The sequence below is a fragment of the Etheostoma cragini genome, chromosome 20 (genome assembly GCF_013103735.1).
Source record: "Etheostoma cragini isolate CJK2018 chromosome 20, CSU_Ecrag_1.0, whole genome shotgun sequence".
In the NCBI taxonomy this organism is placed as follows: Eukaryota; Metazoa; Chordata; class Actinopteri; order Perciformes; family Percidae; genus Etheostoma; species Etheostoma cragini.
Genome location: NC_048426.1, coordinates 6,947,814 through 6,967,402, shown reverse-complemented (window position 1 = coordinate 6,967,402; position 19,589 = coordinate 6,947,814). Strand labels below are relative to the sequence as shown.

The window sequence follows — 19,589 nt, the reverse complement described above, 5'->3', positions numbered from 1 at the left end:
ATATATACACACTACCTGTCAAAAGTTTGGGTTCACTTACACATGTCCACACCTCTCCATTATAGACAGGATACCAGCTGATCTGGGTGGGGGGCTGATGTTTAATGCAATATCTACATCGCCCATTATCAGCAACCATTCATCCAGTGTTCCAAAGGCCCATTCTGTTTACTAATCTGATATCATTTAGAAAAACTAACTGAGAACTTGTAAACTGTAATCTGAAATCTGCTGCCCTGGTTAAAAAAAAAAAAACAGTGCAACTGATCTGAGCTGGTATTCTGTTTATAATGGAGTGCAATGGAAATATCTATGTGACCCCATACCTTTGACCGGGACTGTATAAATAATCACACACATATATGTACAGTATATACTAATCATCTTCACTTGCATGGTTTCTGATTCTGGACAATGAAAGAGCTGTGTCATTAACATGCTGCTGACAGTAAGCATTGCACGCTCTGCTGTTTGATGTGCCACAGAATGATCGAAGAAGGCAGCAAACGAGGCAAGGCCATGGTGGAGAAGAGACAGCTCTTCATGGAAATGAGTGAGTGACTTCGACTGAGAGAAATCTCTTTTCACTATTTACAGTCAGCTGCGGCTCATGAAATTCTCTGACTGGCTCGTAGATATGTGCTCCCTCACACATCCAGTATAATTCCTCCCACACAAAGACAGTAATAGTGTTTAAATGTAGCTTCTGTAAGCCCGATTATGTTTGGTAATGATTTAGTTTTATTTCCTAACTGGACAGACATAGCATTAATCTGAGATTTTGTCTTTATTCTTCTGTTTTGCAGGAGCTCAAAACTTTGATGTAATCAGACTGTCGACTTACAGGACGGCCTGCAAACTGCGGTTTGTGCAGAAAAGATGCAACCGTAAGAGCATTAAGATTGTTCCTCTCATTTGAACTGTTATGACACTGTCCAACCAATAGAAATGTTTATCCAACACGGACACAGACCCGGTCTGTCTGTTCCCCCCCACACAGTTCATCTGGTGGATGTCTGGAACATGATTGAAGCCTTTCGTGACAACGGGCTCAACACGTTGGACCACAACGCTGAGATCAACGTGTCGCGTCTGGAGACTATACTGTCTTCCATCTACTACCAGCTCAACAAGCGGCTCCCCACCACCCACCAGATCAACGTGGAGCAGTCCATCGGGCTGCTGCTCAACTTCATGGTGGCCACCTACGACAGGTATGGGGCAGGCGCTCAGGGCAGGGGAGTGCTACACGCCACACTGTAGGTGGGATCATAAGGGCTCCTGCACACTGCCTGCGTGGCGTGAGAGTGTCAGCTGCCTGGTGTGTCTGTTTTTATTTCAGCTCCCATGTTAAACAGGCTGGAGCATGCACACAGCCTGCGTGACATGCACGTCTCACGTCGGCGAAAACGCGTGCATGCTAGAAATAAGACCGACGCCTGTTTTTCACGCAACACGCAAGCGTGTTGATGCGTTTCCATGCAAAATAGAACATAAGAAGATGTTTAAATGTCATTTTGACACAAAGACATTTAATAAATGACATTTTGATGTTTGAAAATGTCTATGTTTTGACATAAATTAAGCTATAGATGTAATTAAAAAAATTAATAATTATCAATTTTCAAATATTTCACCGTCAATCAAATACAGAACAAAGTATTCTGTAGCCTATTTTGTTATTAATACTGCAGACCTTGTCTTTGCGGTTATCAAATCAGTATATATTTATGTCTAACATGAAGTATACTACTGCTTGAGTGCAGTGATTTTCTACAACTCTCTTCCCATATATTGAACAACGATGATCTCAATCACGTCACCTATTTCAGCTGCAGCGTCGCGTCAGACACGTTTCTGGCGTGCAAAGACATGGAATATGCCACGCAGCGGCCACGCAACAGAAACGCCACGCTCACGCCACGCAGGCAGTATGCAGGAGTCATAGTGTTGGGCGTCATTTAGATTTGAACAATTCTGATTCCAATTCTTCCTTTTGATTCTGGTTGTTATCGATTCTTGATTCAGATTCTTTAAAGGGTGGCGTAGAAATGGCTCACATTCACATGAATGACTTTATGAATTGAATGATTAATACACAGCCCTACTCTGAATAAAATACAAACAAAGAACATTCTCATTTTCCCATAATTAATACCAAATTACATAATTAGGTTTTTTTATGTTTGAAAGCCCTCTCCACACTGCCAGGATTTAAATTCTAGGGAAATAATGCTGAATCCTTGTGTAAGTTTTTAACTGTAAAGAGTAACTACCCTAAATTCCCAGAAAAAAATACACAGCACATGCCTTTAGTGTTCTCTATGTTAGCTTTGGCCCTGACTCCATTGTACAAACTATCCATCCAGACAGGTTTTAGGCCTCAGACATCATGCCAAAAAGCAGACAAAGGTTAGAACAAATGCACATCTGCCTTTCTTTTCTATCACACAGCAGATCAGCTGAAGTCTTCCTGGTGTTGTTTTACTCTACATCCCTCCTGCCTCTGTCTGCTCTGTGCTCAAAGCTGGCACCCTGAAGCACGGAGGTTTATTATTGACTGTAAAGCTCTCTCTCATTATTACCTTGTGTGCTCAAATTGATTGGCTGCTTCCCGCGTCTATTCATCGACCCATTCAATTGGTTTACTTTTATCTGAAAGGCCACTCTGGTCCCGCTACGTTATTATTCATGCCGCTGTATCTCTGGAAAACTTAGTGGAAATGACTGTCTGTGATCACAGGAAGCAGTTTCACTATCTGTCCCTAAGGTCCAAACTGAATTAGGCAGGAGAGCTTTCATGTGCTCTGTTACCTCTGATCGGAAGCCCGAGCTAAATGAATCTGAAATGAAAAAGCTGGTCTCTCTTGGAAAGTTGAAAAGATTTGAAGAGGTCTTGAGGCTGTTTCATAATGACCTGACTATACCATTTAAGCTGTCATTTAAGGCTTAGCTCATGAGTTTTGACATTTTACACACTAATTGATGAACTTCAAAAGTGCAGTGATATGTTTTAAATGTAGTTTGGCAAATGCACTGGTCTGTAATGTATTTGTAATAGGCTCAGTTTTTCTTTAGGTTTTCTTGTCAAATACTCTCGTCCGAATTCACAGGTTAAATAAAGACTTAGCCACCATATGGAACTTCGTGTGAAGTGAGAATTGTGGGATAACATTACATCCTAAGTCACACAGGGTCTTTGCTATTTTAAGATCGATGCAGTTGTCAATTTCACGTCCAGCGCCCCCATGTCATTTAAATAGCAAATTAGGGGTCTTACAGGGAGGTGTGTTCAGGTGCATTATTGGTGTATTGCTATCTCGAGGCAGCGGAAAGTGATTGTGCCATTGACCATAAAAAACCTGGTCTCAAGTCAATACACAGCATTTCATTGTTATTTTAACAGTGTGTTAGTAAAATGCGCGCACACTATGCTTTTGTTACACACTCACGGACGTGCAGCAGCTAAGAAATTGTATTATAGAGTTTTGGTGGCATAGTGCTCGTGCCATATATGATCTGTAACACAAATAGATAAGAGCTCTCTGAGATTAGCACCAAACTCAACTGGTCATACTAGACGGCCTCTGTTCCTTAGGGGAGGGGCCTTCAACAGGGTTTTTTTAGGCCAAGGACCCCTAACCTGAAAGAGAGACGAGCAGGGACCCCCCCACTATATATGTTGTATAAAATTGAGTTGCCAAATAACCTGGACCTACAGTAGTGTGTGGGGTGGCCTAAAGCATAAACATATATCTTTGTATGGGGTCCTACATTAATAAGCCGTTTAAAAAAAGTATTATTTACACATTCATATCTCATGTTTTCATATCAAACATACATGTGGTGGGCACATTAAGCTTAAGTGTATCTGTGGATAGCTACAATGTAGTGGCTACCTCACCTACAAGCCTGTCATCACTGTTGTTCAGGTTGTTTGTTTTTTTTACAAATAGCCTAATTTATCTTTTTCTAATAGTATGTTGGATTCGTGTTAATGTATATTTTCAGATGTATTTACATTTTTGGGGAAAAACACATTCAAAAAAGTAATCAACAATAATTTGGCGGCCCCCATGCAGGGACTCTGAGGACCCCCTCTCTGCCTTAATACAAAAAATACAAAGAAAGTAGTAAAATACCACCCCAAGAAAGGCTGACGCGTGTATAGAATTGAACAAATGTGCGTTTTACTGCTTATGAATGTAACTTCTCACCTTTCTTTCTACTTGCAGTGAAAGCCATGGGAAGCTGACCGTTTTCTCAATGAAATCCATGCTGTCAACAATGTGTGGAGGGAAAATTGTGGACAAACTACGCTGTAAGTACACTTCTATGCACCCTACATATACCATGTGAGAGCATATACACGTGAATGAGCGGCATATTTGAATTGGCTTGATGTTCTGAAATCTGACGTCATGGCTACCTTCATGCAGTTGCTGACATTAAACACACAGGGGCACTGTTGGAACATGTATATAAATTGACTTGCTTTAGGGCTTTACTTGTTTGACATACAGCAGCAACAGGTACATATTGAAATGTTAAGTTATAGTGTATAAAAGACAAAAGTCCCCCCAAAAATACTATTTTTCAATACTTTATGCCTCAAATGGATGCCAATAATATAATGATACTTTTACATATTTTCATTTCATAAGAACACAAGGTAACATTATTGTTAAAGAGCAACTGAAGATCTGTTTCTAATGAATTTGTCTGCTGTTTAAAGAAAAACCTCATCTGAAGAAACACCATGAAAAGCCCCAGTGACACTTATTGAAGAAAAGTGGATTGAAAGAAAGAATGAATGAATGAATGAATGAAAAGGAAACCTGTAGGGGTTCAAAGGGAATTTGTCTTCCACAAGTCTGAGTCTTAGTATGAAAGAGATGAGTCTCCTTTCGATTGCTCCCTCCAGCATCTGATACCTGCATCCTGAAGATTAAAGTCTTTGTGGGAAAGATTCATTTTCAGACGGCGGCATTTTAACAATATCATTTTATTATTTTTGTACAGTTGTTTTTGACGCTAAATACAGTTTGTCAACACACTTCAAAGATATTGTTTTTTGGAAAGGTAGTTATTGTCTTCTTTCAGGTTAGCCAACGTTGGCCAAGCAATAACCAAGCACAAACCTCCTACGTTAAACCACAACTTGACATTTTACATTTCTGCTTTTGTAGTTCTAGTTATATTGGGATCAGTTGTGATGTAACATTCATGCAAAATTAACTCTCTGTGCATATTTTGACTCTCTTCTGAGAAAATAGGCTGTGGATCAATATTGTACATTCACAGACATGTAAAAAGTGCACTTTATTTTTTTGCTGTGAATATTAAATCTGACATTTGTTGTCTCTCAGATATTTTCTCACAGATATCAGACTCAAGTGGAATCATGATGTTTGCAAAGTTTGATCAGTTTCTGCGAGAGGTGCTGAAACTCCCAACAGCCGTGTTTGAGGGTCCTTCGTTTGGCTACACGGAGCATTCGGTGCGGACGTGCTTCCCTCAGCAGGTAGGAGAAGGACATACTGTATTTATAGATTCTCCTTCTTCTCTATCTTCTTTTAAATCTCTAATAATTTCCATTTCTTGTTTAACATGTTTGTGTGTGTTTGTATCTAGAAGAAGATTATGCTGAACACGTTTTTGGATGTGTTGATGGCAGATCCTCCCCCTCAATGCCTCGTGTGGCTACCGCTCATGCACCGACTTGCTAATGTTGAAAATGGTGAGTATTGGACTCTCAGTGATTAATATTCACGCTTTACATCATCATTGGAATTTCAACATTTAACATAAAAGTTCCCCATTTAAGTTTCAAAATTTTAAACAATATCAGTTGACATCATTATTGTGAAATAATGCATGCTATTACCTTTTTAGGCCTCGGTAAATTAATTTAAATGGAAATATATTTAAAGAAGAAATGTATCTTTGATAGAAAAACTCATAGATATCTGAAACGTGACAAGGGGCCCCATTTAGATATTGTTTTTCAATGGTGGACGATAACTAACTACATTTAATCAAGTACTGTACATAAAGACAATTTGAACTACTTCTATATTTCACTTTTATCCTACTTCATACTTCTACTCCACTACATCTCAGGGGGAAATATTGTACTTTTTACCAGCTGGAGTTACTCTACATATTAGGAATTTAAAAAACAGATGATCAATTTATAAAATATGACACTGTGTTATAGGTTAAACTACTCATAAGTCCATGTATGACATATGTATTATAAAGTAGATCTAATGTGCTCCACCTCCATCTATCGATAGATAGATAGATAGATAGATAGATAGATAGATAGATAGATAGATAGATAGATAGATAGATAGATAGATAGATAGATAGATAGATAATCATAAAATGAATGTATTCAGGTAAAGTACAAGTGCCTCAAACGGTCTTAAGTCTGCAGAGGTTTTTGTTAGTAGCTTTGTAAATAAAGATGTCTCTGCTCTGACAGAAAATCAATGTCTTCGTTTTGTATTTTTATACTGCTCAGTCTTCCATCCGGTGGAATGTTCATATTGCCGGAGCGAGAGCATGATGGGTTTCCGATATCGCTGCCAACAGTGCCATGGCTACCAGCTCTGCCAGAGCTGCTTCTGGCGTGGCCATGCCAATGGTCCCCATAGCAACCAGCACCAGATGAAGGAACACTCGTCTTGGGTAAAGCAAAGCCCTGATCACTCTCAATTTGACATTGTGTTGTTCCCTTTTCAAAACAATCCCAAAACCAACATCCCCTTCAGAGTGTGAAATGATTTTACAACATGGCAGACTAGTCAGCTGGCTACCCTTTCCTTTTTTTATGGGCTTTTACTAATTTTGGCAAATTAAGTTGTATTGATTGAATTTGCCATGTTGCCACATCCCCCAAAAGCTTGATCATTATGTTATAAATTACTAGGGAAAGCATGGGTGCTGGATCCCAAATCCAGTTTCCACTCATTTTTTGCACTGAAGAAAATTAGAAATTTAATAACAAGCCTGAGTGAAATAAACACAGTTGGTAATATGGAAAAAACACACAAAAACCCTTTTCTGATATTAATCATGAATGATGGAGGAATCTGTTCTGGATGACATACTATTTTTCTGACAAACTGGAGTAAATAATGTCTATAAAACACATCTTGGACATTGTTTACCACATATTACTTTTTTGACAGTTCTGATTAGCTGGCAGTATTACTGGCCATGTCCCTTTGTTGAGGCTGTACATACAGAAGGAAGACCATTGCTCTGTCTGCTAGTGCACTATATATTATAAATATGATAAGGATACAGTTCACTACTGAAAGGCAAGTCAATGTTATTCCTTTAACACATGCTAAGCTACACTGATCACTGCTTACCTAAAATTAATTAACTAGTTTTTGCTTTAGTTTGTTTTTCAACTGAGTGTTGAATTACAACATTTTCAGAGACTTTACCCCCTTATCAAGGATGAAATTCTGAAGAGTTTGGTCCCTTTTTGCATGACGCCAGGCAGATTTGAAGACATGTTACCTAAAGAGATATTTTGCAGATGTAAAACCAGCTCTGTGTCACGGCAGAGTGGACAGTCTGTGGAGCCATGATCAGTGTGTGGCTTCCCTCCACGGCCCAAACGCAAGGAACAATGAACTCATATCTGAGCACAGCAGCAGACATCTGCCGAGATCCATCTTAAGGCGTGAAACGCATCACAGACATCCGCTGAGATCTGCCATATGACCCAAAGCGATGCCCGTCTGACTTCGGCAGACATGGCTGCTCCAAGCTCCGTTCCTTATAGCTGGCGCAACAAAAGGAAGCCAAACACCGTTCATGTAAACACACAGCCCACACAAAGATGACACAGAGCTGGATTAAAAATTGGCAAAATATCACTTTAAGATAAAATATATACATACCTGTATAAAAATAAAGTTAAAGTATAATCTATCTACTACTTCATCAATAATGGTAAGGTATGGTTATGCTGCATTTATGTCATTAGGAAGTTTTAAAGTGTTGTTGTTTGTTTCCCTGTGATGTATTTTGGTTGGAGGTTTTTTTACTCTTGTTATTTATGTATTTGAAATTGACCCTGTTCAGCACTTTGGTCAACTGCTGTTGTTTTTAAATGTGCTATAGAAAACAAATTGACATTGACATTGACATTGACATATCACAATTACCGTAATTGCCAATATTAAACTTATAAATTGCGTTCACCTAAATATCCAAGTTAAAATGTATACAAATGGAAGTTCCTGAAAAGGTAGACTAGTTAAACCCAAATTTGAATGTAAATGATGTTGTCTTTGTACCATACACATCAAACTCTCATATGTCTTCAATTGTCCATATGACATGAACTCAGATGGCCACCTTTGCTTTGCAGTTTTGAGACTGTAGTGCAGCCACCAAACCTGCATGTGAAGTAGCAGATACCAGCACTTCCTGAATATGCACGAACTACTGCTGATCCACACTGTTGTCACAGAAAACATACTGTTGACACAGTTGTGTAAATTACTTTTAAAGCATCTTAAAACCGCTTCTACTATTTCAACAAGATTATACAACACGCAAGGTGACAGACACTTTGTTTGCCTTGTCCTCCTCACAGAAGTCTCCGGCCAAAAAGCTGAGCCACGCAATCAGTAAATCTCTGGGCTGCGTCCCCATCGGTGAGCCGCCCCATCCTGTGTTCCCCGAGCAGGCCGAGAGACCACAGGATCCCACCCATACTGTGTAAGTGCCATTCCCGAATCATTTTTTCTCACTAGTTATCTTATTAACAAGGGCGAACCCAACAGATTTGTTGATTTACTGCACACCAAGGCCCAGCGTGGCCTGGATCTATAGTGTTATCTTGTCATGTTACTGCCTCCATCTTTCCATTTCGCTGCCACTACATAACTGATAGAGTTCCATCCTGCTAAGATGTCAAGCCTTTGATTATTTGCTAACGTGGAAATAGGGATATACTACACAGGTTCGGCTGTCCTCATCAGTCTTTTGGCAATGAAACGGGGACGATGGTACATATCTCACACTCCAGGCTTTGAGGCTCCTGGAAATCATTATAGGAAATGCACTATATTCTGCTGCTGTCTAAAACCCTGCATACAATTTTCATAATCATATCCACCATTGAGATACATCCTCAGAAGTCCACGTTGCTAAGGTCACTTCATATTGTTCTCATCGTCCTTATGCCAAAACATATGCCCTTTTGGCCTCCACCAAGACAAAATCTAATCATGTTTTCAGATTTAAAAAAAGTGATGTACGCTTTTTGCTTGTTCATGGCACTAATAGGATCAAAGGAAATCTTTCAACTTACTTTCAACATTTCTCATGGCACATTTCAAAACAAAATCCTGCTCCACATTCCAGTCACGACCATGAATCTAAGCTGCCTGTATATGGTTTTGCTTCTAGCAAGTGTCAGTGAGTAATTGATATTGAGCAACATCATTGGGGAGAAACCAGCTCAGTGAAGGCCGAGAAAAATTCATCAACATGATTTGCTGTTTTACTGCGTGATGGATACCATCATCTCGGAATCAGTTCTCACATCCAGGCTCTGCCCACTGGCAGCAGGATTTTTCTTCATTGTGCCCAAAACGTATGCATCTAAGAGGAAGTTTACATTTGCATACATTTACAATTCATCACAACATGGAGAATCAACCGTCGACCTGCATGTTTCCCTCCTACCGAGAGATAAGACGAATGGATTAGCCTGTGCGGTGTAGGCTGTGTAGCATGAAATTACATCACACAAGTAGATTAATATTGATTAAAATAAAATTTGTAGCTAAAACCAGTTTAGATTATGACTCTCCAGTGCCCTTTGCAAGCAGTAATCCATGTCGTTTTTTTGTTTTACGATTTTGATTATTTCAGATGATGAAGGCTCCGAAAATATTGAGCTCTGCACCAGTTGGAGCTCTTGGTTATATTGGATTTTATAGCACAGAGGCTTTTTATGGTTTTCCTCAGAATGATTTTTCCATGAACTGAAGGCTCTTGTTTGAGTATTTTGTTCTGTTTAAAGATATATAAGTTATTTTCACTGGTGGAAAGTGACTAAGTATATCAACTCCAATGCTGTATGCAAGTACACTATTAAGTTTTTCCATTTTATAGCATATTGTATATGTTTTATACTACTCCTCTACATTTCAGAACTAATATTTTATGTTTTACTACACTATATTCAGTTAAAAGTTACTAGTTACTTTTCAGATGGATATCTTACATCTGATAATTTTATAAATTACAATGTATTGGAAAAGAGTAAACCAGTGGTTCCCCAACCCTTTTCTCTTGTGTCTAGTTCGGGCCCTTTGTTAGCAGCTCCATTAAAGAGACATTTCTCCTTTAACCTTATTAAAGGGGTTGATTTGACCTATTATTCAACTAATAATTGGTAACATTATCCATTATTTCACATAAAGCAACAATTAAAGTCAAATTAACTTAAATTGAAATCCTCTATGAAATCCGTTATCTTGAGTGTGTTCGGAACCACGTGGCAAAATGTTAAAGTTTGATAACTTTATATTAAGTAGTTAAAACTAGCTTGACTAGCTACCACAGAAAAATGCTAATTACACATTGATGCATTCGTATTGACTGTCTAATAATGAAATATATACAGTGGTATTTTACCAGGGGACTTTTGCACTAAACCAGGCTAATGGATTAAGCCAGGATATTCCAGTTATCCTGGATGGATTTAGCCTAGACTTGGTTGCACAAAGCAGAGGCACCTAAGTTACCATGGAGATTTATTCTCTACAGCTAGCCTGGCCCCGACCAGCCAGGATTTAGGAATCCTGGTGCCTTTTCTGTTCACTCAGCAATGGGTTTACCTTATTATCAGCCCGCATTAAAATAGTGCATATTGATTCAGTTAAATACTGTTAATATTTTAACGTTGTGACTATTAATTTAATAATTACTCATGTTGCTGTATGAAAACTAATGTTCATATTGTTGTCAGAAGTTTGATGAACATATTACTGCAGATGTTGAGATAATTAGAAAAGGCTGCTTAAGTTGCAAATGTGTTTTTAAATGCAGTTCAGTTACTAAGAGCAATATATAAAATGCTGCACATGTTTGTTTCTATAATGGACCAATACACCTTAACTTGATTAGTTCATTATTTTGTAATATTTAGTATTCTTACAACCATAATTTGGGAGGATTGTACATTTTAAAGAACATATCCTAATTGTAGTTCACTGGACCAGTAACTATGTAGTGTTGTACTGTACATTCATGTAAGAACAGGGAGCGAACACCTCAATGGTTTTTGACATTGTATTTTCCTGGGGGAAATAACAAATGAATATACTCACATACATTCATGTTTACAATATGCATTACAGTTATCACCTAATTCTCTTTATAGTTTCTAAATTTTAGAGTCTAACTTCTTCAGTGTTTCTCTTTTCTATGTCCATATATACAAGGGAGCAAAGCATATAATATGTAGAGAAGGAAACTCGTCCTCTATAATATCAAACACGTGATAAAAAGCGCGACAGATAAAAGCGGACTGACTAAATGATACATCTGAAAATGTACATTTACAAACTACTGCTCTTAACTGAAAGCATTCAATGAGTGCTCTTATCCCAGCTATCTACACCTGGCTTGACATAGCTTCACCTTCTCATCCTGACTCGGCAAACGTGCAACCGATTAAGCCGCGATGAGCGGATCACACTAAGTCTTTTTCATTTATCCTGGATTTCATATTCTATGACTATCTGACTGAGTACATGCCACAGTTATAGGGCTGAATCCCCTGTTTGTATGTGCTGTCACTTTGGGTAGCTAATATAATGTTTGCCCAATTTTACCCCATTGTCCTGCTGCCTTGATGATTGGTAATCCTCTCAGAAAGATGCTTGAGATCCTGAAAGCCTGTTCTTGACCAGGTTCAATCTTTAATGGCAATAATCAGGCTGTCTAATCAGCATTTTTATATGCTACACATGTGAGGTGGAGGGATTTTCTCGGCAAATGAGAATTGCTCACTACCACAGATTTAGACAGATTTGTGAACATTAGTTGAGAGAAGAATGCTTTTTGTGTACATAAAAAAAACTCTTAGATCTTTGATTTCAGCTCATGAAAAATGGGGGCAAAAACAGAAGTGTTGCGTTAACAATTTAGGTCAGTATATACTGTATAACAATATACTGTACCACTCAAAGGTGCCATTTTTCTGCAAAAAAAGTATGCGCTGATAATACTTCCATACAACATAACCCTTGATATCTCTAAAATGGAAGTCTTTGGATAGAAAGTCTCTTTAGATTATTTTTAGGCCTTTATTTAACAGGAAAGATGAAGACAGGGGAGAGAGGGGGGGAATGACATGCAGCAAAGGCCCAAAGGCCGGAGTCAAACCACTATAAATGGTGGTACCAATTGAGCTATCTGGGCACCCCGCCTTTAAGACTTTAATAGACAAAGTGCATTCCCATGCTCTTGCAGATGGCATTTGGCAAGGTTGGTGTGGCACTGTGTGTGTGTGTGTGTGTGCATTGACTTTTAAGATAATGGATGTGAGTGTTGACCCCTGAGACTTGTTTGTATGTCTCTCCATCTCTGTTGTATTGATTTAGTTAGGGAAGGTAGGGCTTGCTATTTACCAAAAGTCCCCGTCTTTGATGATGTCAAAACGTCTATTTTTGGTTTCAGTAGCATTTGTGTTTCTGTGTGTGGTGATAAAGTAGTGCCTCTCTTCAATTGTGCTAAGAAAATACTTTTTCTAAACCTCATGACCATTCAAATGGTGTATTCTTTGGTGAGTGCAATTATCCATTTTAGGTTACCCAGCCAAGAAACAATTCGGCACATAACCCCAAAAAGTTGAACTGTTCCTTAAAATCCAACATTCCAATTGTAATGTGAATCTTACTTGTGCACTCTCTGCAGCCACGAGCCATAAGTAAGAGCTGGCACTAATGGAATAATTCTCGCTTCTTAACAGTCAATTTCAGAGAAATTATGGGTGAATACAGTAATTGTCCGCCTATACCATTCCAATGATGATTCCCCTGCTGGCTACAGAAATCTTCTCTCAAAGTCATCCCCCAGTTAATGAGTCACAGGAAAACTGCCAAGCCTCCAATTTTATTCTGAATTGACTTCCTTTTATTGATGATTCATTACAGAGATAGAAATGTGCTGTTGGTGTTCTAAAAAAAGTGCATGCCAGTTCTGATCAACGTTGTCTGTAAAAAGGTGTTATTTTATGTTGTGAACCAGGAGACATACGTACATCTGCGTGGTCTCTCAGGGGTGTGTGTGTGTGTGTGTGTGTGTGTGTGTGTGTGTGTGTGTGTGTGTGTGTGTGGCTGACGAAGCGCCTGTGAGTGAGTAATAATGGCAGAATCAGGGTAGAGCGTCAGACTTGATCAAAACTTCTAAACTGAATGGACATGAGTCTCCCAGTTGTCCTAGCCCTTCCATCTTTTCCAGACAAAGTGTTTCTATTCTGATACTGTTTTTGAAATATTTACTGGCGTCTGAAGGCTAAGACTAACAGCGAGCTGAGCTGTACATTTTCTCTCCACTCAAACTGTTGGTGAGATTCTTGAGGATTTGTGTTTTGGAGAGGAGTTATAGGTTTGGGATGCAGTCTGTCTCAGGAACTTTAAATCTATGATACGGCTTCTTACCTTCAGACTTAGCGCTGCTTCTGCAAAAAGACTTTGAGCATCGAAATAGAGTCGAAAATAGGCACCTTATCGTACTTTGCATTAATGTGGAACACGCACTATAGTGTCAAATTCTCAGTGCCATGTTTAATGTTCAGCAATTCTCCACTCTTTATATAATCCCCAGAAATCCCTTTACAATTTTAAAATGCCTCCTCTGTTTTTAACATCTTTTTTATTTTCCAGGTCAATGCAAATTCCATCAATGTCATTTAAAAGGAGAGAACAGGCATGCAATTCTCTTTTCTGTGAGTGTGATCCATTGGGTTTTTTATGGCAGAGGCACTGGGAAATAGGAGCACATTTGCCAGCAGGAGAGGATGCTTCATGTTTGCCTATTATTTCTAGCTAGCAAAGGACAATTGAAGGCAGCCGTGCATCCGTCGTTTGTCAGAAATAAGGTGAATGTATGTGAGTGTATGGAGCTTCATCTTAATATGCCCCTGTACCCCTGCCAACTGCCAAGTACAAGTAAGGGGTGGTACATTGTCATTCACTGCATGCAGGTAGCACGAGGCTTAGCGCATTGCAGACTTTGATCTCTAAGTGCCTAAATGTTGTGGCAACTCACTCCCATTTGACCTCTGAGGCACCGGTTGAATTGCTGGACTGTGTCTTTAAATCAGCCTTTCTTTAGTCAGTGAACCACGGGGCTGCAGAGTGCAGACACTGATCTGAATGAGTTAGGACGCCTGTTAGAATGAATCCAAATCTTAGAGGAAAATATTTTTACATCAGAAGGGTGCAGGATTTAGAAGGGCTCTATTGGCAGAAATGGGAATATAATATGTTTAATATAATATGTTTTCATTTGGATAGATTCACCTGAAAATAAGAACGGTTGTGTTTTTGTTAACTTAGAATGAACCTTTCAGGGAGCAGGTCCTCTTCTAATAGCCCATAACGGACAAACCAAACGCTGATTCTAGAGGGGGCCTTTCATGTTGAAGTGAAGGCCACCGTAGGTTCCACTACATGCTGGGAAAGGGGAAAGGGTATTCACTTGGTTGCAATCTGCAACCTCACCATTAGATGCCACTGAATCCTACACACTCATTCTCCTTTAGGATATGTAAATTCAATTAAAGTATAGCTGCAGAGGCCAATTTGTTTTCCTGAAGGGATAAGAGTAGTTGTGTTTTTTTTTTAATAAGTTTTAACTGAGGTACTTACTTGTCTCATTTCCAGTGTGTATTCATGTTAGATAGGTGCCAAGACAGAGTCAGACCAGAGAGAGAGAGAGAGAGAGAGAGAGAGAGAGAGAGAGAGAGAGTGTGTGTGTGTGTGTGTGTGTGTGAGACAGAGAGTGAGAGAGAAATCCACATCGTCATGAAATCATGTGACCACTGAGTTTCCTTGGAGACAGCAGCAGTGTAGTACATTGAGATGCTCGCTTGCTCAGTTGAGGGCAGATTAGGCATCTGGCAACAGCAGCAGTTGGATGTATTTTTCCAGCCAGGTAGGTGCTTTCCCTCCTAACGGAGGTAAGTGTGATGCCCCCCGTGTCTCCTCTTCTGTCTGCACTTTCAGGGTGCATTGTAATGTAATGAGCGCTAAATTAGAGTATGTAGTATTTGTGCACACAGTCTGTCTGTGAAGGAGACTATAATGCAGCATGTGCAGGTTTGAGTAGTGACTCCTGTTATACTATTGCTTGAAACATAAGAATTGGCAGGATTAAGTCATGATATAATTCATACATTACTTATGTAGGACGGTCCATAGTTGTCTTTTCAATATTTGTATACATTTGTATATGTAGCCAATAAATAATTCCAATGTGTCTTTAAAAAGAACACGCTATACCCCTATGAGCATCCCCATTATTGCAGGGAATATGTATTTTGGTTTGTAAACTACTAGCAAATTATTTTAATGTGATTAATGATTTAGAAATTAGGCTGTTTCTCTTGTTCTTATTTTTAGTAACACAATAATATCCAGAAGACTGTGAGGGCTGTTGAGTCACTTTGTGGCATCGTAGCAAAAACAAGCGCTATCAGTGTGTTGTGCTGATAACAGTATTCTGCACAATGTGGATATTAATAGTTTGATTTTGTCCAAAAATGCTTATTGGACAAATAAGAACAATAGGACACCATGCTGTTAAGTTCTTTGCCTTTTAAGTGATAATAAGTGCTTTAAATAAAACAGTCCATAACAATAGAATCAACTACAGTGAGATACTATGTGCAGGTTGAGGAGAAGCGATTACAGAGATATGGAAATCAAGTGCTATTTTCTGTGGCGGTTGAAGCGGAGAGTACCTGAGATGTGCACAGTGATATGTTGATCCGTTAATGAGACTCTGTGGTCCGAGGGTTTGGGCTCCGATGAGCTCCCAGGGCCATTGACTCAGCCGCCAGATGGGTCCCATCGCTTTGTTTACTCTCACAAATTACCTCCCACAATGTCACCTTTCCTAGTTTTTTTTTACAGACTTCCAGTTTAATTAGTTTCCTTGTTTGCTGTTGTTGCTCTTGCTCGTGTTAATTAGGTTGAAGCTGATAGCCCTAAAAAAATTGCTGTTCCTGGAAAAGTCAATTATTTTGCTCCAATTTTAAGTAACCCAAGTACAACATGTTGGCTAATCTGTGAACCACACTTAGTAGTTCATTAAAATCCCCCCTGCCTCCCTTTCTTACTCTCCTTTGTACAGTTGGATTAAATTGAAGTCAGGATTGCTGATTCATGATTACTAATAAAATGCAAATGCCCTCTACTCGATTCCCTGGTGATAAGCCCCACAGGCCTCTGCAGTGTAGCATTAAAGACCTCTAATCTTGTCTTTTAGTCAGCCGAAACCAGTGGCCAACAACATGAACGACACAATGCTCATGTCCTCTGGGGCACCTACTCCTACCAAAAGGTAAGCATCGCCAGGCATGAATGTCTTTTTAAAGATATTATTCAGATTATTCCACAGAATAAGCAAACGTATTTCTTAAAGATGACAAAATGTTACTTTAAATTACACACATGCAAAAATAAGCTGAATCCCTCAGAATTTACTCTGAGCTCAGAATAGGTAACAGATTCTCTCTGATCAGTGGAAACAGCAAGAAAAGCGCAGAAAATCAGACTACAGATGTTTTTTGTTCCCTCACATTGACACAAATTTTTGGATCCAAGCAGCATGCCCTTTTTATTTTTATTTTTAGAGGCAAACGTGTTACGCTGTCATTAAGGATATGTGAGCACTCCTACTTAGACTGTTGATTTGACAAATGGATTAGGATAGAATTGGAGCCTCATCATTAGCAGAAAGCAGGCGAGGGCTACATGAAAGCCGCCTAATTGTCTTCTCATCCAGCCCCTCTCAGTTAAAGGCCACCTCTATTATTATTTGCTCACAGTGGTAATGAACATTGTGGTTATGAATGATTATGGAGGGCAGTCCGAGGCCGCTTTATTGTATCTGCACTATGTCCTGCAAGTCTGTTCCAGGTGAACTTTTCCTTTCTTGTACAGTATCTCTCTCCCTACATCTTTTTGGCAATTAATGTTTGCAATATGGGACTGCTTAGGGACTCAGGACTTCCCCGCAGCACATTAGAAGGGACGAGGCATCACTGTCTGGTGTACAGACAGAATAGATCAACTCTGGTCAGGTGTTTGACTAAAATCCAGACTAAGACTGAGCCGGGCTATCATTCAGTACTACACCAACGATCCAGACAGCTGAAGGACAGCAAGTTCACTGCAAAAAATGTCCATCAAAGCAAAACTAAACCTTAAAATATGTAATGGTAAGTGGTGATGTAACACCAATATTCCCTTACTTCTCTCTTTTACATTACAAGTATAATTATCTGACCCTGCTGAGAGATTTCCTATCTATGTTTAGAAAAGTGAGATGCTAACAATCAATACCAGATTAAGCTTCCTGTAGAGATGAACATTTTAAGCAGTGCAGTCTCTTCTCCGAGGGATGACAGTATAAACTGAGCAGGAGTGAAGGAAGCTGACAAGATGGGGACACCTGAGGCGGTGAACGATGCCTTGCATTCAGACCTGTGGAGGTCAGTAGAAGACATAATGTGTCGCAGCATGTACCAGAGCAAGGCGATGCTCTCCTGAGGTTTGTTTCACTGTGACTGTAATGAAGAAGTCTGATAACCTTTGTCTTGGCATTTTGCTCTGTGAGTCAGAGCTGCTTTGGGAAGATGTCATGCACCGAGGATGCTGTTACCTCGGGGGGGCATAACAACTACAAAGCAGCCATATTTAGGGCAAAAATTGCGCATTAAGCCACCGCGACGCTTCCAAAATAGGTTGTGTTGAGAGAGTCAGTGTGGATACTGGTAAAAAAAGGTGTTGAATGGAGGGAAGAAGCAGGTTTCACTTAGGTTTGGTTGCAGAGAACAGAAGGCCAGTCCCTACCGCCCTCTCACTGTGTCACATTTGGTTTGTTAATATTAATCTATTATTATAATTACCCAGCGCTGGCCTGTCTACTTTCACATGAAGGACTTATGAGTCAAAGATGCTACTGCTGAATAATGCAAAGCTCCTTGTGGCTCTGCCTCAGTTTAAGAGCCCCAAACTGAAAAAAGGCACCGGTGCTGTCCTCTGTTTGTTGACCCTTTCACTTTCAGAGGAAACATACAGAACACATTCATTAATGCGTGTCAGTGCAGAGCTGAAACTGAATGTACATGCAAAGTTGTGGCTGTTGTGCTTCCAGCCTCCCTCACAGTCTGCTCTCTGATACTGTCAGCTCTGCTGACATGGCATCTCCTCCCTCCCACCTCTCTCTCTTTCTCTCTCTCTCTCTCTCTCACAGACAATCGCTCACCACTAGCTCGTCCTCCAAGGGCAAACTGCAATTTATTACCTGTTAGTCATGCAGAACCACAGCGGCAGAAGATAAAATTAAAAAAAGAAAAAAGGCTGTCTTGAGTCTGATGAGTTTTAATTCAGAGTTAACAGAGAATTGACCGAATGTAAGTAAGTGTGGAAACACAGCGGTTTGTGTTTTTTTTAGGAGTTGTTGTAATGTTGGACTTCTAAAATATTTAATATTCTGACACATGCTTAGATGAAAAAATTCCTTATCATCAAAACAAATTGAGCAAAACACCTCAAAATGGAACTAGTAGGGCTTTGCAATATTTTAATATGATCATGTATTGATTTCCAGTAGAATTGTATTGTAATAATATAATATGTCGTTATTCAGCCTGAGTTATAGAATGTTTTGTCTCACGTGTTAAGAGTTTTGTCTGAAATAATGGAAAACTGTGGAGGAAATTGATTTAATTACTGTAATCATGATTTTGCCTACCTTTGGTAACATTAACTTGAAGTTGCCCTATTTAGCATTTTATTTTTATTGTGTATAAATGGAGTGGAGCTTATTAGAATAATTTTCCTATAAGGTAACATTAGGCCAGGGATTGCGGTGTTAATAATAAAAAAAATGAGTCGGCACCATGACTGCCACACAAAACTCTACAAAAGAGATGTGAAATTGTCAAGAAATTGTCAAGAAATGGCCAATATCCAAAGCAATTTAAAAGGTCATTATCACAGCAGATATAGAAGTGGCAAATCCGATCTGTGAAACCCCAAACCAATGCAAAATCTCAAGTTACAGATTTAAATGAGAAAAGAAATAAAAGATTTGGAAACTTGAACTATCGGGCTTTGTAGTTGATATTGCGAGAAGATTGTCCCTTCTTCCCCTTGAGACAGTCCATCCAACTTTGCCATATAAAGTAATAATAAGTATGACATTTGTCTTTAGAAACAAAGAAATTGGACATACAGTGGTGTGAAAAAGTGTTTGCCCCCTTCCTCATTTCCTGTTCCTTTGCATGTTTGTCACACTTAAGT

At 39.3% G+C, this 19,589-nt stretch overlaps 1 protein-coding gene across 7 annotated transcripts in view; it reads left to right on the top strand.

The window, feature by feature from the left end:
* The window catches only part of dtnbb (dystrobrevin, beta b), a 33,963-nt gene that overhangs the window by 4,104 nt on the left and 10,270 nt on the right, over positions 1–19,589 (top strand). For 2 of the 7 annotated variants that reach the window (XM_034858480.1, XM_034858481.1), the window contains exons 3-11: positions 486–553; positions 807–887; positions 1,001–1,214; positions 4,236–4,321; positions 5,370–5,524; positions 5,635–5,740; positions 6,530–6,696; positions 8,627–8,751; positions 16,546–16,620. In XM_034858480.1, coding sequence (XP_034714371.1) covers positions 487–553; positions 807–887; positions 1,001–1,214; positions 4,236–4,321; positions 5,370–5,524; positions 5,635–5,740; positions 6,530–6,696; positions 8,627–8,751; positions 16,546–16,620 — 1,076 coding nt within the window. In that variant the 5' untranslated portion in view covers position 486. Of the gene's footprint in view, positions 1–449; positions 554–806; positions 888–1,000; positions 1,215–4,235; positions 4,322–5,369; positions 5,525–5,634; positions 5,741–6,529; positions 6,697–8,626; positions 8,752–16,545; positions 16,621–19,589 lie in introns of all 7 variants that reach the window. The other 5 variants (XM_034858482.1, XM_034858478.1, XM_034858484.1 and 2 more) reach the window with 3 other exon arrangements.